The following is a 25,843-nucleotide window of genomic DNA, read 5'->3' as shown; positions in this document are numbered from 1 at the left end:
TAACCTAGGGACATCACACACACCCGTGCCCGAGGCAGGATTCGAACCTGCGACCGTAGCAAATCTCTGTCTGAGACAGGCCATTCCTACAACTAGTTTTATGCGTTCGTTACACTATAAATCGCTCCAGACGTATACCCCCAGATGTTTAACACTCGTGACTCTTTCCAGCAATTAATTAGCTATACCGCGAGGAGTGATTGCGCGGTTAGAGGCGCCATGTCACGAATCGCGCGGCCACTCTCGCAGGAGGTTCGAGTCCTCCCTCTGGCATGGGTGTGTGTGTTGTCCTTAGCGTAAGTTAGTTTAAGTAGTGTGTAAGTCTAGGGATCGATGACCTCAGCAGTTTGGTCCCTTAGAAATTCAAACACACTTGAACATTTTTAGTTAGCTATAGTGTAATCGAAGAATAACGGGTGTTACTATCTATTTACGTGCAGTACGTTACATTTGTTTACACTTAAGGGTAACTTCGAGTCCCTAAATCAAGCGTCTATAATCTACAGGTCTTCTTCCATTGCCTTACAGTTTTCTTTCTTTACGACTTCTCTATACACAACAGCATCATTCGCAACATCGGAAAGATCACGACGCTATGCACATAACATATGTATATATCGTGACAAGTATCGGTCCGAAGAAAAGACGGGTAGGTCATATAACTAAAGAGGAGGTACTGAACAGAACTCAGGAGACAAGAAATTTGTGGCACAACTTGACTAAAAGAAGGGATCAGTTGATAGGACACATTATGACACATCAAGGGATCACCAGTTTAGTACTGCAAGGAAGAGTCGAAGGTAAAAATCGAAGAGGGAGGCCAAGAGTTGAAAACAGGAAGCAGATCCAGAAAGATGTAGGTTGCAGTAGATACTCTGAGATGAAGAGGCCTGCATAGGATAGAGTAACGTGAGAGTTGCATCAGACCAGTCTTCAGACTGAAGACGACAACAGCAACAACAACATCGCTCTTCGCGTACACCCTGCTTTCATATTTCATGATATGTCGCCGGTAAGAAAGAGCACCGAGCCGTATGTTGTACGAAGTCTTCAATCCAGTCACGAAGCTTGTCTGGTTTGCAGCAGGCTCCTGTTTTATTCACTAGGAGAAAAAACCGATTCACACTGAACGCCTCCCGAAAATCAAGGAACATGCTAATAACAGTCTTCTCGATATCATGAATGAACTGAGTTTCATTGTAGAGTGGTCTGGGGAATGCATGCTGTTTTCTACAGATGAGACTTTCAGTCTAAGAAAATATAATTCGCGAGGCTAAACCCTGTTTCGTAATACCACAGCCTACGGTTATGCACAAACGTCCAACGAGCCCAGGACCAAACAGTCAGATCACATGCCTTGAGTCAGGAAGGGGGACTGTTTAGTACTTGACAAATATTCACACAGACAGTGCGACGACGTCTCAGCACCATGCACAGTCAGAATGACGACCACTGTGGTGCCTTACCTTGCCATGGCAGTACAAGAAATTACAAAATAAAAGTAATAATAGATCATATAAAATGTTTATGAGCCCAAGAAAAAAGACAAGCCATAAGTTTAAGTAAACTCAGTCAACAATATAACGTAGAAGGAGTGACCCATGAGGAAACTGTTCAGTGTCGATTTGAAACGCGTAGATTACTGCTAAGATTTTTGAATTATTGTGGTAGCTTATTGAAAATGGATCCAGCAGTACACTGTATACCTTTCTGCACAAGAGTCAAGGAAGGGCGAAGCAAATGCAGATTGCATTTCTGCCTAGTATTAGCTGAGTGAAAGCTGCCAATTCTCGGGGAATAAGCTGATATTGTTAACAAGAAACGACATTAAAGAATATATATATTGAGAGACCAATGTCAGAATGCCCAGGTAAGTGAACAGCTGTCGACAAGAGGTTCGCGAACTTATATCACTTATTGCCCGAACTGCCCGTTTCGAGCCAAAAATATCTTTTGACAATGGGAAGAGTTACACTAACAATAATACCATAGGGTATAAGCGAATGAAAATAAGCAAAGTAGACCAATTTTCATGTTGAACAATCACTTACTACAGATACTGTTCGAATAGAAAAATGGCAGCATCAAGTCTTCGACCACGATTCTGAACGTGGTCTTTCCACGACAGTTTACTATCTATCTGAACGCCTAAAAATTTGAACTGTTCAGTTTCACTAATCAAACACATATTCCGTGAAATTAAAACGTCGGGTTTTGTTGAGTTGTGTGCTAGAAATTGTAAAAACTGAGTCTTATTGTGACTTAGCGTTAGTTTATTTTCTACAGGCCATGAACATATGTCATGAATTGCACTATTGGAAACAGAGTCAAGGTTGCACACAACATCCTTTACTACCGAGCTAGTATCATCAGCAAACAGAAATATTTTAGAATTACCTGTAATACTACAGGGCACATCATTTATATAAATAAGGAACAGGAGTGGCCCCAACACTGATCCCTGGGGCACTCCCCATTTGACTGTGCCCTACTCAGACCCCACATTGCAGCCATTCTTAACACTGTGAATAGTGACATTTTGCTGTCTGCTGTTAAAGTAAGAGGTGAACCAACTGTGAGCTACTCCCTGTATTCCTTAATGGTCCAACTTCTGGAGCAATATTTTGTGAACAAAACAATCAAACGCCTTAGTTAAATAAAAAAAAAAAATATACGCCGAGCGTTCGAAACCTTTAATACATCCAGTGCCTCACAGAGAAAAGAGAATATAGCATTTTCAGTTGTTAACCACTTCTAAAGCCGAGCTGTACATGTGACAGCAAATTATATGATATAAAATGATCAATTACCCTTACATACACAGCCTTTTCAATTACTTTACCAAACACTGATGACATAGAAATAGGTCTAAAATTGTCTACATTATCTATTTCTCCCTTTTTATAAAGCGGCTGTACTACTGAGTACTTTAAGCGTTCAGGAAACTGACCATTCTGAAAGGAAAAATTACAAGTATGGCCAAGTACAGGGCTAACGTATGCAGCACAGTACTTTAATATTCTGCTAGGCAGTCCATCACATCCATGTGAGTCCTAGTCTTCAGTGATATAGTTATTGACTCAATTTCCTCCCAAATCTGTATCGCAGAGGAGTGTTTCAGACATCAACCTCGGAAAGGCATTTTCAAAGAGAATTATATAACTCCCTGTAGAAACTAAATTTTTATTTAATTCGGCAGCAATGCTCAGAAAATGATTGTTAAATACTGTACATATATCTGATTTAGCAGTAACAGAAATATTTTTACTATAAACTGACTTTATATCATCGACCTTGTGCTGTTGACGGGACACTTCCTTCACAACTGACCATATGGTTCTAATTTTATCCTGTGACTTAGCTACTCGATTTGCGTACCACATACTATTTGCCTTCTAATAACATTTTAAGCACCTTACAATACTGTTTGTAATGGGCTACTGTAGCTTTTTTGTGACTTCTTCTAGCATTTTAATATAATTCCCATTTTGTTCTACATGAAATCTTTATCCCACTAGTCAGCCATCCAGGATGATTTTTACTGCTAGTACCCAGTTTAGAACATTCTAATGAAAAGCAACTATCAAAGGGCATGAGAAATGAGTTAAAGAAAATATTATCATTGCCATCTATGTCATCGGCATTATAAGCATCCTTCCACTCTTGTTCCTTAACAAGTTTTAAAAAACTCTCTATTGCCGCTGGATTAACTTTCCTTCATAGTTTGTAATTATATATAACATTTGTTTGAGTACAAAAGCCTTTTAGTGTTAAAATTTGTGCATCATGGTCTGAAAGACCAACCACCCTTTTACTAACAGAATGCCCATCTAGTAACGAAGAATGAATAACAATATTGTCTATGGCTGTGCTACTGTTCCCCTGCGCCCAGGTTGGAAAAAACACAGTTTGCATCAGATCATATGAGTTTAGGAGATCTACCAACATCCTTTTTCTCGCACAATCACATACAAAATTAATATTGAAGTCACCACATATAACTTATTTTTGGTACTTCTTATAAAGTGAACCAAGATCCCCTTCTAGCTTGAGCAGAAATGCTCTGAAGTCGCAGCTGCGAATCCTGCCGCGGGCATGGATGTGTGTGATGTCCTTAGGTTAGTTAGGTTTAAGTAGTTCTAGGTCTAGGCGACTGATAACCTCAAATATTAAGTCCCATAGTGCTTAGAGCCATTTAAACCAGTTTTGCTCTGAAGTCAGAGTTGGGGGCCCTATAAACAACAACAATTAGAAGTTTAGTTTCAATAAATTCAACTACCCCTGCACAAAATTCAAATACCTGTTCAGTGCAGAGCAATGATACGTCTACGGACTCAAATGGAATACTGTTTTTTACGTACATGGTCACTCCTTCACTCCTCAAAGAACTCCTAGAAAAACAGCCAGATAATCTGTATCCTGGTGAAGGAAGCCTCTGAACTGTCAAATTATTTAAGTGGTGCTCCGATATATCAATAATGTCAGAGTCAACACTATAGGCAATTCGCCAACTTTACCTCTAATACCTCTTACATTCTGCTGAAATATGCTAATTCCTTCTGTACTTAGATACGTAACTTCCTCTGCAGGTCATTCCTTTGTTAGAGGGACTTCCCTTAAGAAGGTATACCTATCAGCTGACTTCAATCTAAAAGAAATGCAGCTCTAACACCAACTACTACAAGAATTTTTCCATGAATAATCCTACCACCACCCACTACACCGTCAACTATAAGGTTTGCCAGCCTCCCCTTCCTATACCTATTGAGGTGCAGACCATGTATAGTGAAACCTGATCTACTGATAGACTCAACTGGCACTACTGCAATGTGAGCCATGCTCTCCGCTATCAGTGTCTTCGTTAACCCCAACCGAGTGAGGTGGCGCAGTGGTTAGCACACTGGACTCGCATTCGGCAGGACGACGGTTCAATCCCGCGTCCGGCCATCCTTATTTAGGTTTTCCGTGATTTCCCTAAATCGCTTCAGGCAAATGCCGGGATGGTTCCTTTGACAGGGAACGGCCGACTTCTTTCCCCATCCTTCCCTCATCCAAAGAGACCGATGATCTCGCTGTTTGGTCTCTTCCCCCAAATCAATCCAATGCAACACAACCCCATGTCAACACGCCTAACAGCAGCATTAAGATGTGGCCGATCATGATGCTGAAACAGTTGCTCTAAGTGCACATTATTGCCACCAGTTTGAGTAGCTATCTTTACCAGATCACCACCTACATCATATTCTCCGTTCCTATCAAGACTATTCCCCGGTTGATTCATCGTCGTCGTATGCATCCAGTATCTGGGCTGATGGTATGGAGTACTACGGGTAAACAATACGATCACCTCTCATTTGTATACCCATTAATTTAGATATCAGTAGTTATATTTCAACAAGATACATTAAGGTGATGGAAGTCATGGGATAGCGATATGCACACATACGGATGGTGGTAACATTGCGTATAAAATGGCAGTGCATTGGTGGAGCTGTCATTTGTACTCAGGCGATTTATGTGAAAAAGTTTCCAACTTGATTATGGCCGCACGATGGGAGTTAACAGTCTTTGAACGCGGAATAGTAGTTGGAGCTAGACACATGGGACATTCCATGTCGTAAATCGTTAGAGAATTTAATATTCCACACCCGTCGCGTCAAGAGTGTGCAGAGAACACCAAATTTTAGTCATTACCTCTCACCACAGGCAATGTACTGGACGACGACCTTCACTTTACGACCGAGAGCAGCGACGTTTGAATAGAGTTGTCAGTGCTAACAGACAAGCACCACTGCGTTAAGTAAGTGCAGAAATCAATGTAGGACGTCCGACGAACATATCCTCTTTGACAGTGCGGCGAAATGTTGCGTTAAAAGGCTATGGCAGCAGACGACCGACGCGAGTGTCTTTGCAAACAGTGCAACATTGTCTGCAGCGTCTCTCTTGGAGTCGTGACCATGTCGGTCTTAACCTAGACGACTGGAAAACCATGACCTGGTCGGATAGTCCAGATTTCAATTGGTAAGAGCTGATAGTAGGGTTCGAGCGTAGCGCAGGCCCCACGAATGGACCCAAGTTGTCAGTAAGGCACTCTGCAAGCTGATGATGGCTCCATAATGGTGAGGGTTTTGTTTACATGGAATGGACTGGGTCTTCTGGAGACAATTTTCATCCATTATGGCCATCATGTTCCCAAACAACGATGGAATTATTATGGATGACAATGCGTCATGTCACGAGGCCACCGTTATTCGCGATTGGTTTGAAGAACGTTCTGGACAGTTCGAGCGAATGGTTTGGACACCCAGATAGTCAGACACGAATCTCATGGAAAATTTATGGGACACAATCGAGGGGTCAGTTCGTGCACAAAATCCTGCACTGTCCACACTTACGCAATTGTGGACGGCTGTAGAGGTAGAATGGCTCAATATTTCTGCAGTGGAATTCCAAAGACTTGCTGAGTCCATGGCATGACGGGCTGCTGCATTTCACCGGGCAAAAAGAGGCCAGACACGATAGTAGGAGGTATCTCATGACTTTTGTCACCTTAGTGTAGTTCCGTCAGTAAAGGATTCTTAAGCAAAGGTATTGATGGGCTTTTATACAAAATAGGTCACACCTGTTATTATCGCTCGACAGAGTAGGCTGTAATTACTGCACAGATTGTATTGTTTAATAAGAAAATGTGATTTTCATAAAAATGTAACACAGTTCATAAAATAACAGCACGAGGTTTTGCCTGTCAAGCTGCATGCACTTGTCCTTGGGAGCAAATGGCACATGATCATAGCCATTTTCATAGATATATTGAAGACATGTGCAAAATTGTGTATCCTGTACTGAATGTGTATCAAAGAACTCATATGTGGGCGAAATATCTTCAAAAAAATAACGAAATGTTACAAAATTGTGGATTTTATGTTTTGTATCGCTATGTATTGGGAACACACGTATTATATATCTCTGACAGTGTGGTTTTAGCAATATCTAAACATTACTACGCTAGGTTGTTCAGACAGGCCGCAGGGATTAAAAAGCACAAAAACAATTTAACAGAAAAAACGAAGGACTGAAATCAGTCAAATTGTGGGCGTTAGCACTCATCAGCGGAATATACGGGAATTAGGTGACTTGTGTTTGCAGAAGTGGTGCCAACTCTCTCTAGCGACCTACCAAGGCCTCATTGCTACCACGCCACGACTCGTCGCCGCTGTTACCCGTACCAAAGGTGGACATACCAGCTATTTGGAAGGTGGTCTTAATGTTCTGGCTGATCAGTGTACTCCTACTGAGCGTAAATCAAAACCAGTTTCTGATATGTCATACAGTTTCATTATTAAGTGTCGTGAATGTTGTAACTGAATGTTACAATTAATCCAGCCTATACGTCCATGGTAACAGGAAAGTGGATTACTGCGATATTCTTTAAAGATGGCAGACTGCAAGCTATTTAGTATCAACTTGCTTGACAGGGTGGCGCTAGAACAGGAATGTAGTAACACAGTAAGAAATAGCCAATAACATTTATTAAGAGTGTGTTACAATACGATACTTAACTTTAGTGCAGTTGGGTGCGTGGCACTGGATGTCCTATACCCAATACAATGAACTTTAAATAACTTTGCTGTCTCTTGTCAGTCTAGGATATTGTCCTTATGACAGTATCTTTGACAGACGTAATTTTGCAGACACTAGTGATTGTCCTGTTACTCCATAAATAGCGACTGATAAGTCGGAGTTTTGTCTGCTCATCGAAACCCATAGAACTGTTCTGTGTAGCGTAACTGCAGGCACTGAACTGAACTGTCTGACTGCAGGATCAGAACTGTGTGAATGTCGGTGGCGTATCGTGTTTTGTGCCTGTCGGCGGAAGGATTTCCATCTCCGCCAGTACAAGGCGGAAGCAATGTAGTCCACGGTTGACAGCGTTTTATTTGGCGACAGGCAATACTGTCAGCGGAGGAGTGCGATGCGCAGAGGGACGTGGGATGGAAGCAGAGTGTGGTCAGAGTTTGTGAGTACCATCTGGTGGCTGCTGCAGCTCGGAACTGAAAGGCATCAGGCAAGTGATTGTGTCCGTGTGGTGGCAGCCTCTTATATTTGTTGTGTCCCTAGAAGCCTGGTTCACAGCACTAAGTAATTACAAATTCTGATTATGTCAGTTTACATTAAGAGATTTTGCTTATGTCGTAGGTACATATAATAACACCAGCTTGTCAACTAGTCCTTCCACTATCGTTATTGAAATAGACTTTAGAGGACATACAGGGTATTTGTTTTAAACGGAAACAACCTAATGTCTCGAAAACCGTTAGAACACAAAGGTTTACATTTACTCCTTAAATGAAATGTAGAAGCAATTAATTGTGAAAACAGACAATGGAAATTTGTCGGTTACAGCGCCATCTACCACGGATGGGAAACGATGATTTGAGTAAACCGTACGTATTTTATGGCGTAGAATCAGAATATGCAATAAAAATAGGTTATAACATTTGGAAATACGAAGCTGACCCCGCCCACGCAGAGGGGTGGTTAGGATGTGGCCAATTGTAGCATAGACAGACGTCCACTTTACTAATATTAACTCTGCAGCTAGAACATTTTTTCGTACTATGCGTCGTTTTCGAGTCATTCAGCTGTCTCGGGTTAAAGCAAACACTCTGTGTAGTGTCTGATTAGTTCAAAGTTTTACTGAAACATCATACATCCCTAATCGCATACTCCTGTGAAACACCTTCCTGCAAAGTACCAAATATAGTGTCCCCTTTATCGTCTTCAGTGTCCACTAGCACTGGAGAACTATAACTTGCATTAGGTGAGAGCACTCACTGATCGCAGTCTCCCATGTCCCTTTCCCCTCTTTATTCTGCACTGCACGTATCCAGTAAACATAAAGTGGAACGTGGAATAGGATCATGTGCGGTGGGCGATGTATGAATTTAACGGAAATCACATAGATTTACAACTCCTCGCAGACGTATTCGAGCAACATAGTCATGGTACTGTTATCACGGGACGCAGCGCTCAAAAGCATATGCAGCTTTTAACCAATGTCGACGTGTTGATGTTATTAGAATACTGAATTTTTTCATATACGTCAAGGCAAATAATGACGACTGAGTGAATTGTTCAACGACAGCTACATCATGTCTCCAGTTTGTATGAGATCCATTTTTATCCACTGGAGTCTCACCAAATGATACAGATTTTTAAGGAATGATTCTGGTGTAGGATATGTCTTGGCGTGTCCTAACAGTTTACCGCTACTAAGTTCTGTGAGTTTCTGATGTATACCGTTACTCTCTCCTTCCGAATATCCAAACGTCTATGCTGGGACTTCAGAAAGTAAATTACACGTGTAGTGTCACACTAAGATTATTGTGCAGCAAGAGTGACATGTTGTCATAAGAGAGTAGAGGTTCTGAGTTCCCTGCACACATGTTTCTGCTGTGGTACAGGTAACAGCTGAAATTGTGCGGTAACTGTAAATGTACTATAAAGTTGAAGTATGCGGTACAGTATGATTCTTGTGGGCAAAACGTCTAAATGCACACAGATTCACTGGGAATTTCTGGCAGTGTATAGATCAAATGCACTGTAGAGTCCAGCCTCAGTGAAATGATGCCTACAGTTGGATCAAAGCCACAGAGACGTGGATAACGCTGATCGGGAAGGAAGAACATTGACATCGACCACAGGTAAGAATTTCCAGACAACTGAGGAACTGATACACAGCTATTGCAGATTTTCCAGTGATAAAAACGTTCACACAGCAGTTCTCGAATTACTCCGTGACCGTAGAGAGAATGTCTATCGTCGAGGAATTGAACGATTGGTGGAATGTTCCGGCAGTTATTTACAGAGGATTAGTAACTATTCTGAAGAACTGTCACGTATCTATTTCACTTTTAGGTGTACTGCAGCATTCAGTAAAATTAACATAGATTTTGGAGTTCCCTCGTTCTTGTATATGAAACTGAGTGTAGTATGTTTATTATAGTGAAGACGATTACAGTTATGTGACGCCATTTCGGCATCTCCCACGTTTTGGCTTCACGTTTTTATATTTTACCGTTATCTTGTTTTACAGCTAGTGTTTACGTCGTGTATTCGATTCAACTCCTTCATAATTTGATGCACAACTTGCTTTGAACAGAGTGTTTCGCGTTTCATCTGTTGTAAAGGTCAGACGAAGCTGATAGTTTGCCTATAACGCACTTCAGTAGAGTGCCGTGGGTTGTCCAGGTATGTAGCTCAATTTTGTATGTTACAGTACACACTGACTTTCTGAGTGAGGTATCCATTATCTGTTAAACATAGCACTCTACCACATATGGTAGGAATGTTCTCACAGCTATTACATCAGCCCGTCAGCTGTAACAAATTCTAATGGTCACCTTGTGGAGGCTACTGACCACCTTCTGTGTGTAGGTAGTATTATTCCTTAACTAGTGTTAACGATAATTTCATGTAAGTCATATTGCCTCTGGCATACCAACACTGTGTTTTGACAAGCTTCTCTTGAGCAAGTGGTAATTACTTATCTTATGAATTTACGTAACTCCTTATTTAATTACCAAAGAATGTCGATTCTGCACTTTTTTTAATGCGCTTTCGGATGAAAATTGTCTTACGCTCGCAAAATCTCCTACTGTTTGTGGATGGTGTTATTATGTGCAGAACTCTTATTCATTGATGTGGTTGTATCATACACTCTAGGGCAAAAAAATAAAATAAACTAATAGAAAAATAAATAAATAAAAAATAAAAAAGACGCATCGCGAAGGAATTATCGGAATCCGAATGGGACGGAAATCAGTAGCTGTGATGTATGTGTACAGACAAACAAACGATTACAATTTCAGGTAAAATCGATGATTTACTCAAGAGCAGGAGCTTCACAAATTTAGCGAGTCAATAAAGTGTTGGCCCACCTCTGGCCCTTGTGCAAGCAATTACTCGGGTTGGAGTTGACTGATGTAGTTATTGGATTTCCTCCTGAGGGACATAGTACCAAATTCCGTGCAGTTTGTGCGCTAGATCTCAAAATCCAGACCCGGTTGGAGGGCTTGCCTACAATGCTCAAAATGCTCTCAGTTGGGGAGAGATCCGCCAATCTCGGTGGTCACGGCATGGTTTTTCAAGTACGAAGACAAGCAGCAGAAAATCTCGCCGTGTTCGTGTGGGCATTATCTTGCTGAAGTGCAAGCCAAAGATGGCTTCCCATGAAAGGCAACACAACGGAGCGTAGAATATCGTCGACGTCTCGTTGTGCTGCAAGAGTGCCGCGGATGACAACCAATGGGCTCCTGCTACGGAATGAAATGGCACCCTAAACCATCACGCCTGACTGTTGGGCAATACGGTGGACGACGGTGAGGTTGGCATCCCACCGCTGTCCGGGACGTCCTAAGCCACGTCTTTGGTGTGGAATCGCATTAACTCGAGTAGAATTGTCATCAATGATGACTTCCACTTCGGACTGAGCCCAGTGACCAGGCAAGACGTGTCTGGAGACGCTCCAGGCTCCAGTGGGGTACCAATCTGACTGTCGCCCGCCATACCACCAGACAACCAAGAGTGATACTCTGGAGTGCCATTTTTTCATAGCAGGAGCCCTTGGGTTGTCATCCGTGGCACCCTTGCAGCATAGCAGAAGGTTGAAGATATTCTACGCACCTTTTTGTTGCCCTTCATGGCCAGCCATCCTGGACTTATATTTCAGCAAGATAATGCTCGTCCGCACACGGCGAGAGTTTCTACAGTTTGTCTTCGTGCTTGCCGAACTCTTCCGTGGCCAGCAAGGTCGCCGGACCCGTCCCCAAATAACATTTGGAACATTATGGGCACGGCGCTCTAACCAACTCGGGAGTTTCACGATCTAACGTGACAGTTTGATATAATTTGACACGATATCCTTCAGGAGGATATCCAACAATTCTTTAAATGAATGCCAAGCCGAATAACTGCTTGCATAAACGCCAAAGAAGAACCAACGCATTATTGACTTCCTCAAACTGAGAAGCTCTTTCTCTTGAATAAATCATCCACTTTTCTAAAACTGTAATCTTTTGTTTTTCAGTACATGTACACCACATCTACGAATTTACGCCTCATTCTGATAATTCCTTAGTGGCTCGTCTTTTTTTGTCCTAGATTGCATCAATCCACTGCACAGTAAAGCGACACACCTTAGGAATTCTGCTGTTTCTATTGTAAAATTCCTGAGTAATCCGGTTATTTTCTCTGTATACTTTTTTGTATGTGCTCCTGCTACGTCATCAGTGGCGAGTGGATACCCATATATATTTGGAATACGTCCACTGATGAAGGTTGTTATGATAGCTACTCGCATCAGTTACATTCTGCGATGCAGTTCTAGAGCTTACATGCTGATTATGATGACTGATGGTTTCATCGAAATTTATTAAGTGGTATAACGTAGCCATACCGTGAAGAACTGTTTCTTCACATCATTAAAGGGCTTGTTTACAGATGGTATGAAACTGGTGTAGTGACTGTCTCTCAGATATTAGGAATTCTTGTGTGTTTTCCTATTACACTGTTTTTGGCAGGTGAAGAAACTATTCACTTTATGGTGAGTAACTCTGTTGTGCTTTATTAGTTGTGCTCTGTTAAAACCTGTCAGATTCTTCTTATTCAAGGAGCTGTAAAGTGTTGTTAGGTGAACGCTGAAAATTTAGAAACAATAAAGAGTTATAAATCCATTAAGGAGTTCAGGGGGATTTGTAGTCCTATTCCTCTTGGAGTTACAGAAAAAACTATTTTCAGCTCAGTAGGTGAGATGTCTGCGTTTAGCAGGACGGTTATTTCGTTCAGAATGTGTTGTAGTATTCTGCTGCAAAACGGGACTACGATCAGCCCCCGTTTGATACGTGCTCCATTGCCTCGTATTATCTTTAGCCGCTTGATTTGAAAATTATTAAGCGAAATGAAATAGGTCAACACCATCTCACTCATGAAACATTATTTTATATATGCTTCGACGTACTATGGGTTATTCATAAAGCCCTTGTCGATATCGTCCATGAAATCCTGCTTTAGTTTCGTCATTGACAATAGAACCGTACGTGTTTCCTTGCCAAAAGTAGTTACAGATAGAATGAAATTAACAAAAAGACATCTCACTACGGACAGGGCTGTTGAAGATTGCTTTTACATTACACGAGACTTGTTTAAAAGCAGCAACGAAATTCGCATTATCTGGAATTAACTGCCTTGGAAGACGTGTGTACATTTGCGATAGAATGCATCTGTTTTGATATGTCTCTAGAAATAGAAATAGTTTCTTATTTGAGGCAGTCTGTGTTGTTCTTAGAAGAGTGTTCTTGACAATACATTAACTTTTTTTTCATAACGTATGCCTTCTCGATGAGTGATCAGTATCAATACAATATCAGACTTTCCACGTCTCTAATAGATTTGGTAGTAATTCTTTATTATGCATCCCATTCGCAGCATCTTTCGGACATGACCAATCCTTCACAATAACTTCATGATGACTAAATTTCGTCCACTTCGTACTCATAGAAATGAAATGTAATCATACAACAGCAATGGTTTTTATAAGATGATAATAAAACTTAACCATTTTTATACAATTTTTTATGAATAAGCGGAATACATTTGCTATAAAGTTCAAGCTTAACAGCACGACACGCAAATAACTTCATATATGACTGCAGTTCTGAAGGAATATCTGACCGAAATATTGCTTGGAATATAAATGTCTTTTCCAGGGTACAGCAAACGTCGAAATGATTCACCACAATACCATCCACAGAATGCGAACTACCTGCCTGGCGAACTTTCTCAACAACATCACGAACAAGATTTTCAAAATAACTGTTTACATACAACTTCTAGTCCTTTCGTCCATCTAGTCCACACTGAATTGCACCACTGGTAAACATAGACTCGTAAATGTCTCTTCCTGGAAATGAGTGTACTGCATACTGTCCAAATTGCTAGCTATTTGCACTGTCAGTAGTTCTCTCTATGGGACTTAACAGTGCATATTCTATAATTTTCCAATAACACACCTGGAACTTCTCTGCTGAAACATTGACACCATACATACAGAGTCACTACATACCTATGATAATGAATACAGTCAGAAGCAATGAATCAAATCTTGTGCCAAGGCAGGGATTCGAACACACGTCTCCTGTTCACTAGGCAAATGCACTAAAAATTGCACCACAGAGGCACTGCAGCTCATGGAGTTGCACAGGTTACCTTAGCATGCCCCCTCCCTAATACAAACTCAAATTCACACATCAGCCCATCTTGATGTTCCCCTTCTTAACTCGTTTCAGTACTGCAAAGGCTCTCTAACACTGGAATAGCACATTAGCTCTCAACAAGGTGAGGATAATCCTGCCTGTAACTCAGGTGTAGGTTATATATTAACCAGCATATTTATACGTTACAGAGACATGTTACGTGTCATCTCTATCTATGATGATGAATACAGGCCAAAGCAATGAATTACAATTTGTAGAAAGGTCAGGATTTGAAGCTTGGTCTCCTGCTCAGTAGGCACACGTTCTAACCACTGCGACACACCGGCACCACAGCTAACACAGTTGTATCAGACGAGCTGAGACATGTATTGGAGTTTGTATTAGGGAGCGAGACGTACTAGGGTAATCTGTGCAGCAGCGTTAACTGCAGTGCCAGGGCGGCGCAGTGGCTACACATCTGTCTAGTGAACAGTAGACCCGTGTTGGAATCCTGGCCTTGGTAAAAGTTTCAGTTCATCACTTCGGCCTGTATTCATTATCATAGATAAAGCTGAGACTTCATACGTCTCTGGAATATACACTCCTGGAAATGGAAAAAAGAACACATTGACACCGGAGTGTCACACCAACCATACTTGCTCCGGACACTGCGAGAGGGCTGTACAAGCAATGATCACACGCACGGCACAGCGGACACACCAGGAACCGCGGTGTTGGCCGTCGAATGGCGCTAGCTGCGCAGCATTTGTGCACCGCCGCCGTCAGTGTCAGCCAGTTTGCCGTGGCATACGGAGCTCCATCGCAGTCTTTAACACTGGTAGCATGCCGCGACAGCGTGGACGTGAATCGTATGTGCAGCTGACGGACTTTGAGCGAGGGCGTATAGTGGGCATGCGGGAGGCCGGGTGGACGTACCGCCGAATTGCTCAAGACGTGGGGCGTGAGGTCTCCACAGTACATCGATGTTGTCGCCAGTGGTCGGCGGAAGGTGCACGTGCCCGTCGACCTGGGACCGGACCGCAGCGACGCACGGATGCACGCCAAGACCGTAGGATCCTACGCAGTGCCGTAGGGGATCGCACCGCCACTTCCCAGCAAATTAGGGACACTGTTGCTCCTGGGGTATCGGCGAGGACCATTCGCAACCGTCTCCATGAAGCTGGGCTACGGTCCCGCACACCGTTAGGCCGTCTTCCGCTCACGCCCCAACATCGTCCAGCCCGCCTCCAGTGGTGTCGCGACAGGCGTGAATGGAGGGACGAATGGAGACGTGTCGTCTTCAGCGATGAGAGTCGCTTCTGCCTTGGTGCCAATGATGGTCGTATGCGTGTTTGGCGCCGTGCAGGTGAGCGCCACAATCAGGACTGCATACGACCGAGGCACACAGGGCCAACACCCGGCATCATGGTGTGGGGAGCGATCTCCTACACTGGCCGTACACCACTGGTGATCGTCGAGGGGACACTGAATAGTGCACGGTACATCCAAACCGTCATCGAACCCATCGTTCTACCATTCCTAGACCGGCAAGGGAACTTGCTGTTCCAACAGGACAATGCACGTCCGCATGTATCCCGTGCCACCCAACGTGCTCTAGAAGGTGTAAGTCAACTACCCTGGCCAGCAAGATCTCCGGATCTGTCCCCCATTGAGCACGTTTGGGACTGGATGAAGCGTCGTCTCACGCGGTCTGCACGTCCAGCACGAACGCTGGTCCAACTGAGGCGCCAGGTGGAAATGGCATGGCAATCCGTTCCACAGGACTACATCCAGCATCTCTACGATCGTCTCCATGGGAGAATAGCAGCGTGCATTGCTGCGAAAGGTGGATATACACTGTACTAGTGCCGACATTGTGCATGCTCTGTTGCCTGTGTCTATGTGCCTGTGGTTCTGTCAGTGTGATCATGTGATGTATCTGATCCCAGGAATGTGTCAATAAAGTTTCCCCTTCCTGAGACAATGAATTCACGGTGTTCTTATTTCAATTTCCAGGAGTGTATAATTCACCTTATCAATAATCACCTACACCTGCGGTAGAGGCAAGATGATGTCCATTTCGTTCAGCGCTAAGCTGCTACTCCAGTGTTAGAGAGTCTCTGCAATACTGATACTAGTTAAGAAGGGGAACATCAAGAAGGGCAGGGCCGTGAACTGGAGTTTGTATTACGGAGGAAGACATACTAGGGTAATCCGTGCACTGATGTTAATCGCAGTGCCAGGGTGGCGCAGTGAGCTGGCACGGTAGCTCACCGTGTTCGGTCGGAGGGTTAGCTGTCCTCCGTAATAATAATAAAAAAAAGGAGTAAATGGATTATCAATGAACCTGGACAAGTGTCATGGGACATCCGCCCCGAACAAATGCAACGAACAATATCGAACAAAATGAGATTTAAAAAAAGTGAGCAGGAGACCTGCGTTCGACTCCTGACCTTGATAAAAATTTTATTTCATTGTTTTGGCTTGTATTCATTATCATAGATGCAGTTGAGACTGACTATGTCTTTTGGAACATATAAGGTATCTGATTAATAAATCGCTACATAGCTGACAGCATTTGCGAACTGTTATATCAGGGATTCTCAATTATTACAACAGGCTTGTACTGGGATACTGCACAACTGCCATTGAGAACGTGTTTTATATCATCAGCATTCAACTGGTATGGCGTGGCCAATAGCAGTATGCCTTGCAACTAGAAAATTCATTGTCTGAATGATCTGAATGTGCTTACTTAGATGCTACTGTACAGAAATATGGAGTAACTGAGGTAGTGTGAGGGGGGAGGAGGGGGAGGTACAAAGCACAGGACATGAAGCACTGAGCTTCATCCAGGACCAGGAAGCCCAAGCAATTTCCATCAATACAATTGATGGCAATTGAATCTCAATGTAGACAAGTGTAATATGCTGCGAATACATAGAAAGATAGATCCTTTATCATTTAGCTACAAAATAGCAGGTCAGCAACTGGAAGCAGTTAATACCATAAATTATCTGGGAGTACGCATTAGGAGTGATTTGAAATGGAATGATCATATAATGTTGATCGTCGGTAAAGCAGATGCCAGACTGAGATTCATTGGAAGAATCCTAAGGAAATGCAATCCGAAAACAAAGGAAGTAGGTTACAGTACGCTTGTTCGCCCACTGCTTGAATACTGCTCTGCAGTGTGGAATCCGTACCAGATAGGGCTGATAGAAGATATAGAGAAGATCCAACGGAGAGCAGCGCGCTTCGTTACAGGATCATTTAGTAATCGCGAAAGCGTTACGGAGATGATAGATAAACTCCAGTGGAAGACTCTGCAGGAGAGACGCTCAGTAGCTCGGTACGGGCTTTTGTTAAAGTTTCGAGAACATACCTTCACCGAAGAGTCAAGCAGTATATTGCTCCCTCCTACGTATATCTCGCGAAGAGACCATGAGGATAAAATCAGAGAGATTAGGGCCCACACAGAGGCATACCGACAATCCTTCTTCCCACGAACAATACGAGACTGGAATAGAAGGGAGAACCGATAGAGGTACTCAAGGTACCCTCCGCCACACACCGTCAGGTGGCTTGCGGAGTATGGATGTAGATGTAGATGTAGATGTAGAATACAAGGGCAGATGCCCAGGTGGGGTACACGGGGCTGGGATCCAAAGATATTTCATTATTATGTACCCCAACAGTAAGCATGCGGCACGTCACTCAGCCGCGCGGATTGGCCGAGTGGTTATAAGTCAGTTTCAGGTTGTTTAAGAAGTGCGTAAGTCTAGGGACTGATGACCTCAGCAGTTTGGTCCCTTAGGAATTCACACACACACACACAGACGTCACTCACAGCATGATGTGGATCAACTGGATACATAAAAGTCACACCCAACTAATCATTACGCACCCTTACACTGACACATGTAATACAAAGAGCCATCATCCGATGAATCGTTCTTCTTTTCAACGCAGGTGGGTGTGTGGTAAGAAAAGAAAGTATGTGATTCTTTTCTACAGCTCAGGTAATTGCGTGGGAAAAACGAAAGTGTGCTTCTTCTTTTCAGCTCAGGCTGATGTGCTTCACTCATGATACAGTCGTAGGTGTTAAAATAAAATTGTCCCAGAGCCCAGCCATTGGTTCCCCTACTCCCACAACAGCACAGCCAGACGGACTACTCCCTTCCATCCACCCACTGGCTGCTGCGAGCAGCCCAGAACAGTGCTTGTCCCCTCAGCTGACAGCCATGCCTTATACCATATACTGTGTGGACAGATGCTGCCTGCGCCAGCACTTAAGCGCTGCTTCAGCTCTCATCCAGAAATTGTTTATAAATAATAATAATAATAATAATAATAATAATAATAATAGTGTGCCCAACTACAGAAGTCTGTAATAGTATTTGGTACACAGAGACAGGAACAAGGCAATTGTTGCGACATGGTGGGAGAGGGGAAGGTGGGGAAATGTATTTTTTAAGTAGTACATGTGGGCTACCTCCAACATAGTAGTAGATATCAAATGCCCCACCATTTTTGACATTTTGGATTTATTTACACCACGATTTTAACTGGCCTATTTCCCTCATCTTGAATTTTTTAAGTAACACAAGTGGGCTATCTCAAACATAGAAGGTGATATAGAACGCTAATTCAGATTCCTGACATTTCTGACATCTTGAATTTTGTTCATGGCCATTTCAGCTGACCTTTTTTCCATCATTGTGAATTTTTTTTATGTAGGACAAGTGGGCTAGATTTGCGCGAAATATGGAAAACTGTATGGGGAAGGAGAAAGGGAGGGGGAGGAGGGAGGAGTCAGGAGGAGAGGAAAAGGAGTTTACCTTTAGGGATGGTCTTTAGTGATAACTTTGAGAGGTGACATTGAGAGGTGACCTCGATGGGGGGAGGGGGGGAGGTAACATTGACGGATGACCTGGATGGGGAGTGGTAGTGGGTTCGACTAAGTTAGAAATAAGTTAGAAATACCAGTTTAATTGCTTGTGTCTCATCCAACATGCACCAAAAATTCTCAGATAAGAGCAGAACAGTTCCAGTTCACAAAAGTCTTTCTCACCTTCCACATATCGGACTTGAATTTAAAAAGTCTATGCAGAACCTAAATAGTAGCAACCAACCTACTTCTTCCAGCCTACGGTGATAACTGAAAACTGTTTATTATATAAGGACTGGAACATCCGATTGACCTATCCATAACACGTGCACAACTGTCAAGATAAATCCGGAGCCGACTCAACCACATCAGAACCAGGTATGCAAGATGCAAAGCATCTCTTAATAAATTGGGCGCTGTATCCAGCCTAGAAGGTATTGTAGCGATATGGGAGAATTAGTAGAATGTATTACCAGTGAATGAGCAGTAACAGGATTTCGAGGGGACTGGAACGACTCCATGACGCTGGATCATGGAGACTACAGGTAAATTATTTTGTTTTGAAGCACAGTGGTAAATTAGGACGAAAATAGCTTGTGTGTTCGAAAACATCATATCGTCCGCGTAGTGGGCTTAGAGTTCCGATGGAACTGGGATAATAATTACCACTCTAAATGTTCACTTGCCATAATTTTAAACTGCACTAGTTTAGGCCAGTTTCGTTACATGTTCTGTGGATCATATTTGTGACAATTCGGAATGACGTGGAACGTGTCAGCAGGTTCACAAATATGATACATTTTCTCTTTGATAAGAAGCTTACGTGCTGATCATTTACGTAACTAGATTTTTGTTTTAATTTTAATCTGCATCAAAATTTGATAAATGTAACCCATCCACACCCATACAGTACATTTAGATACTCATTTCTGGAGCAGAAGAAGTTGTGAAGTAGAAATTATTTTAATATGTTTTACAAACTTTATCTGCCAACACCTTTACCCAAAGGAAGGTAATCACATATTTTTATGGCTGAATACTTTGCTCCTTTCTGTGCAACGGTAAGGTTAAGATGTGCATAGTGGTAACTACCGTTCCTAGTGTTATATTTCTGAATGCTCCTAATACTTTCAAAAATGCCTAATTTTTTGTAAAAAAACTTCATAAGAGATTAAATATATTGGGAAACTATTGTTTGTAAGGCTAATTTTTTATACAGATAACAACATGAAATTCGAGAATGGACGCAAAAAACTGTCCTTACAACACACTTCCGTACAATGAGTACTTTGTAGCTTCGTGCGGAATCGATCTAGAAAAATCATTCCATTTATGGCATCAAAGAATGGAAGTATGCAAAGTAAGCTAATTATGTGACACTTACATCAGCAAACTGAGCAATTACTTGTAGAGCACCCCGTCGTTTTCAAGGCACAAGTGCGACGGGAGGAGTGCTGTGAAATGAAATTTCAACAATATGAAGAGGGGCAGCAGCCTTTTCAGTAGTTGCAGGGGCAACAGTCTGGATGATTGACTGATCTGGCCTTGTAACATTAACCAAAACGGCCTTGCTGTGCTGGTACTGCGAACGGCTGAAAGCAAGGGGAAACTACAGCCGTAATTTTTCCCGAGGACATGCAGCTCTACTGTATGATTAAATGATGATGGCGTCCTCTTGGGTAAAATATTCCGGAGGTAAAATAGTCCCCCATTCGGATCTCCGGGCGGGGACTACTCAGGACGACGTCGTTATCAGGAGAAAGAAAACTGGCGTTCTACGGATCGGAGCGTGGAATGTCAGATCCCTTAATCGGGCAGGTAGGTTAGAAAATTTAAAAAGGGAAATGGATAGGTTAAAGTTAGATATAGTGGGAATTAGTGAAGTTCGGTGGCAGGAGGAACAAGACTTTTGGTCAGGTGATTACAGGGTTATAAATACAAAATCAAATAGGGGTAATGCAGGAGTAGGTTTAATAATGAATAAAAAAATAGGAGTGCGGGTTAGCTACTACAAACAGCATAGTGAACGCATTATTGTGGCCAAGATAGACACAAAGCCCATGCCTACTACAGTAGTACAAGTTTATATGCCAACTACCTCTGCAGATGATGAAGAAATAGATGAAATGTATGACGAGATAAAAGAAATTATTCAGGTGGTGAAAGGAGACGAAAATTTAATAGTCATGGGTGACTGGAATTCGTCAGTAGGAAAAGGGAGAGAAGGAAACATAGTAGGTGAATATGGATTGGGGGGAAGGAATGAAAGAGGAAGCCGCCTTGTAGAATTTTGCACAGAGCACAACTTAATCATAGCCAACACTTGGTTCAAGAATCATAAAAGAAGGTTGTATACGTGGAAGAATCCTGGAGATACTAGTAGGTATCAGATAGATTATATAATGGTAAGACAGAGATTTAGGAACCAGGTTTTAAATTGTAAGACATTTCCTGGGGCAGATGTGGATTCTGACCACAATCTATTGGTTATGAACTGCAGATTGAAACTGAAGAAACTGCAAAAAGGTGGGAATTTAAGGAGATGGGACTTGGATAAACTGAAAGAACCAGAGGTTGTAGAGAGTTTCAGGGAGAGCATAAGGGAACAATTGACAGGAATGGGGGAAAGAAATACAGTAGAAGAAGAATGGGTAGCTCTGAGAGATGAAGTAGTGAAGGCAGCAGAGGATCAAGTAGGTAAAAAGACGAGGGCTAATAGAAATCCTTGGGTAACAGAAGAAATATTGAATTTAATTGATGAAAGGAGAAAATACAAAAATGCAGTAAATGAAGCAGGCAAAAAGGAATACAGACGTCTCAAAAATGATATCGACAGGAAGTGCAAAATGGCTAAGCAGGGATGGCTAGAGGACAAATGTAAGGATGTAGAGGCTTGTCTCACTAGGGGTAAGATAGATACTGCCTACAGGAAAATTAAAGAGACGTTTGGAGAAAAGAGAACCACTTGTATGAATATCAAGAGCTCAGATGGCAACCCAGTTCTAAGCAAAGAAGGGAAGGCAGAAAGGTGGAAGGAGTATATAGAGGGTTTATACAAGAGCGATGTACTTGAGGACAATATTATGGAAATGGAAGAGGATGTAGATGAAGACGAAATGGGAGATACGATACTGCGTGAAGAGTTTGACAGAGCACTGAAAGACCTGAGTCGAAACAAGGCCCCCGGAATAGACAACATTCCAGTAGAACTACTGACGGCCTTGGGAGAGCCAGTCCTGACAAAACTCTACCATCTGGTGAGCAAGATGTATGAAACAGGCGAAATACCCTCAGACTTCAAGAAGAATGTAATAATTCCAATCCCAAAGAAAGCAGGTGTTGACAGATGTGAAAATTACCGAACTATCAGTTTAATAAGTCACAGCTGCAAAATACTAACGCGAATTCTTTACAGACGAATGGAAAAACTGGTAGAAGTCGACCTCGGGGAAGATCAGTTTGGATTCCGTAGAAATGTTGGAACACGTGAGGCAATACTGACCTTACGACTTATCTTGGAAGAAAGATTAAGAAAAGGCAAACCTACGTTTCTAGCATTTGTAGACTTAGAGAAAGCTTTTGACAATGTTAACTGGAATACTCTCTTTCAAATTCTGAAGGTGGCAGGGGTAAAATACAGGGAGCGAAAGGCTATTTACAGTTTGTACAGAAACCAGATGGCAGTTATAAGAGTCGAGGGGCATGAAAGGGAAGCAGTGGTTGGGAAAGGAGTAAGACAGGGTTGTAGCCTCTCCCCGATGTTATTCAATCTGTATATTGAGCAAGCAGTAAAGGAAACAAAAGAAAAATTCGGAGTAGGTATTAAAATTCATGGAGAAGAAGTAAAAACTTTGAGGTTCGCCGATGACATTGTAATTCTGTCAGAGACAGCAAAGGACTTGGAAGAGCAGTTGAACGGAATGGACAGTGTCTTGAAAGGAGGATATAAGATGAACATCAACAAAAGCAAAACGAGGATAATGGAATGTAGTCAAATTAAGTCGGGTGATGCTGAGGGAATTAGATTAGGAAATGAGACACTTAAAGTAGTAAAGGAGTTTTGCTATTTAGGGAGTAAAATAACCGATGATGGTCGAAGTAGAGAGGATATAAAATGTAGACTGGCAATGGCAAGGAAAGCGTTTCTCAAGAAGAGGAATTTGTTAACATCGAGTATAGATTTAAGTGTCAGGAAGTCGTTTCTGAAAGTATTTGTATGGAGTGTAGCCATGTATGGAAGTGAAACATGGACGATAACTAGTTTGGACAAGAAGAGAATAGAAGCTTTCGAAATGTGGTGCTACAGAAGAATGCTGAAGATAAGGTGGGTAGATCACGTAACTAATGAGGAGGTATTGAATAGGATTGGGGAGAAGAGAAGTTTGTGGCACAACTTGACTAGAAGAAGGGCTCGGTTGGTAGGACATGTTTTGAGGCATCAAGGGATCACAAATTTAGCATTGGAGGGCAGTGTGGAGGGTAAAAATCGTAGAGGGAGACCAAGAGATGAATACACTAAGCAGATTCAGAAGGATGTAGGTTGCAGTAGATACTGGGAGATGAAGAAGCTTGCACAGGATAGAGTAGCATGGAGAGCTGCATCAAACCAGTCTCAGGACTGAAGACCACAACAACAACAACATAAACAACTAGCGCCAACACAACCAAAGACGACCAATATCTTATGGATAGTTAATATTAATCACCAACAGGTGAGTAACATTAACTCTGTCGCTCTGTTGTTTGATCAGGGAAGGAGAAAGATTCGAAGCAGGTTTTAAGCAAAAGAACTCCTTATTTGCCAGGTCACTTGCTAATTTAATCTCTGCTGCTTCCGTAATAATATTATCCCAATGCCTAAACGGGCATTTCAGAAGTTGTGTGTTGTTATATTCCATGGAATGACCGATACCAAGGTAATGTGTGACGCTTAAACTCTAATCACTGGTCATCCATGATCCTGATAGCCTGACCAAAGTATGTCACAACCGCACGGTATACGGCAGATATCCGCCTTATATCTTGCATTGTACATAACTGAACTGATTACTTTATAAATCTGTTAATATTTTCGTATATTTGTGTTAGGTCTTATTTTTGTGGTTTATGCTTGTCATATGCTTCTATAGGTTTGTTACCTGTTAAACAATAAATAGCAGTGCTGAGTGTGTGAACATCTTACAGCGAATTTTTCATTTTAAGAAAATTGTGCATGGTGCAGTGAGCTTTGTTGAAGTCACATTTGAGGCGTACTTACAGGGCCGGCACTTGTAATCGACGTGGACGTACTTGGGCGTCCCGGGGCAGGGATCTGTGCCGTAGGGCCGTCCGGTTGGCTGGAACTTGCACTGTCGCTTCTTCTGGCACGCCTCCACCACCGTCTGCAACAGAGAGTACTGCGCCCACTCACTCCAGACGCCTGCTCCTTTCCACATCTCGTGCATTATAAACAAAAGTTTTAGCAAATGTCACATTCTGAGAGGATTAATCTTGTGCACATTGCACAAGAAATTGTCAATGTGTAGCTGCTGTTAGTACAAATCCCGCAGTGGCACAGGTTTCAATATTTCGTCAACTTACATAATATAGGCGGTAATTAATAGTGTTGTGCAAGTTATCGCATTAGAGTTTTCTCATACTGGCCATATTATTTAATTTAAAATGAAATTAATGTAATTAAAAAAACAATGTGCATTTGCATGCAGCTTTAGTGAATTTAATGTTATTTGACTAATTACTAATTTTAATTAATTGTTAGAATAAACATATTTTACCGGGCGAGGTGGCGCAGTGGTTAGCACACTGGACACGCTTTCCGGAGGACGACGGTCCAATCCCGCGTCTGGCCATCCTAATTTAGGCTTTCCATGATTTCCTTGACTTGCTTCAGGCAAATGCCGGGAAAGTTCCTCTGAAAGGGCACGGCCGACTTCCTTCCCCAGCTTTCCCCTACTCCGATGTGACCGATGACCTCGCAGTATGGTCTCTTCCCTCTTCCCCCAAATCAACCCCCGTCCCCAAACAAACATATTTATAACTATCGGCAAATAAATAAGGAAACGTATAGAGTTTTACTAAAAATGTGTGACTGTCGTGATTTGCGAAATCCCTTATACATTCAGTCTGGTAAGGTACCTGGAACTACTTTGTACCTCGACGCTTCGAGCTGCAGACACAGAGGCAGGCAACATTGGCAGTTAACCTGCGTAGCGGTGAGACGTTGCTAGTGTAGCAAGAACGAATAGTGTAGGTGCAATTTTTTTGAATATCACAGAATTTACACTTGTACTAAAAAATGAAGGTTTGAGCGGGAGTCGAACCCCTGCCTCATACGTTTTTGTCTAACGTAGCTCGAACGCTAACCACTTTTCGTTTTATCTAATTTTGTTCGTTAAATTTGTTAGGGGAAGATGTCCCATGACACCCGTTCAAGTTCATCGCTGATCCAGTCACTCAGTTTTTTTTATTAAAGAGGGCAGCTCTTCCTCTGACCGAACACGCTGAGCTATCGCGCCGGTCACCACTTGACCACCATGAACTCTAACATCTGGCACCGACGCACAAATACATTACTTACGTAACAGGCTCGTAAAACTTGTCCTGCGATTTTCTTGGAAATTCCAGAGTAATGCACCTCACTACTTGCGTATTAAGCTGTTTTAATGTCCTACTAAAGGCGTACAAAGTAAATGCATGGTCC

At 42.4% G+C, this 25,843-nt stretch overlaps 1 protein-coding gene across 1 annotated transcript in view; it reads right to left on the bottom strand.

The window, feature by feature from the left end:
- LOC126184228 (protein eva-1) overlaps positions 1-24,578 on the bottom strand; it is a 270,719-nt gene extending 246,141 nt beyond the window's left edge. Inside the window, exon 1 of the mRNA XM_049926597.1 lies at positions 24,401-24,578. Coding sequence (XP_049782554.1) covers positions 24,401-24,578 — 178 coding nt within the window. The remainder of the gene's footprint in view (positions 1-24,400) is intronic.
- Between the last annotated feature and the right edge of the window lie 1,265 nt (positions 24,579-25,843).

The sequence above is a fragment of the Schistocerca cancellata genome, chromosome 4 (assembly GCF_023864275.1).
Source record: "Schistocerca cancellata isolate TAMUIC-IGC-003103 chromosome 4, iqSchCanc2.1, whole genome shotgun sequence".
NCBI lineage: Eukaryota > Metazoa > Arthropoda > Insecta > Orthoptera > Acrididae > Schistocerca > Schistocerca cancellata.
This window is presented reverse-complemented; position numbering and strand designations above follow the sequence as displayed.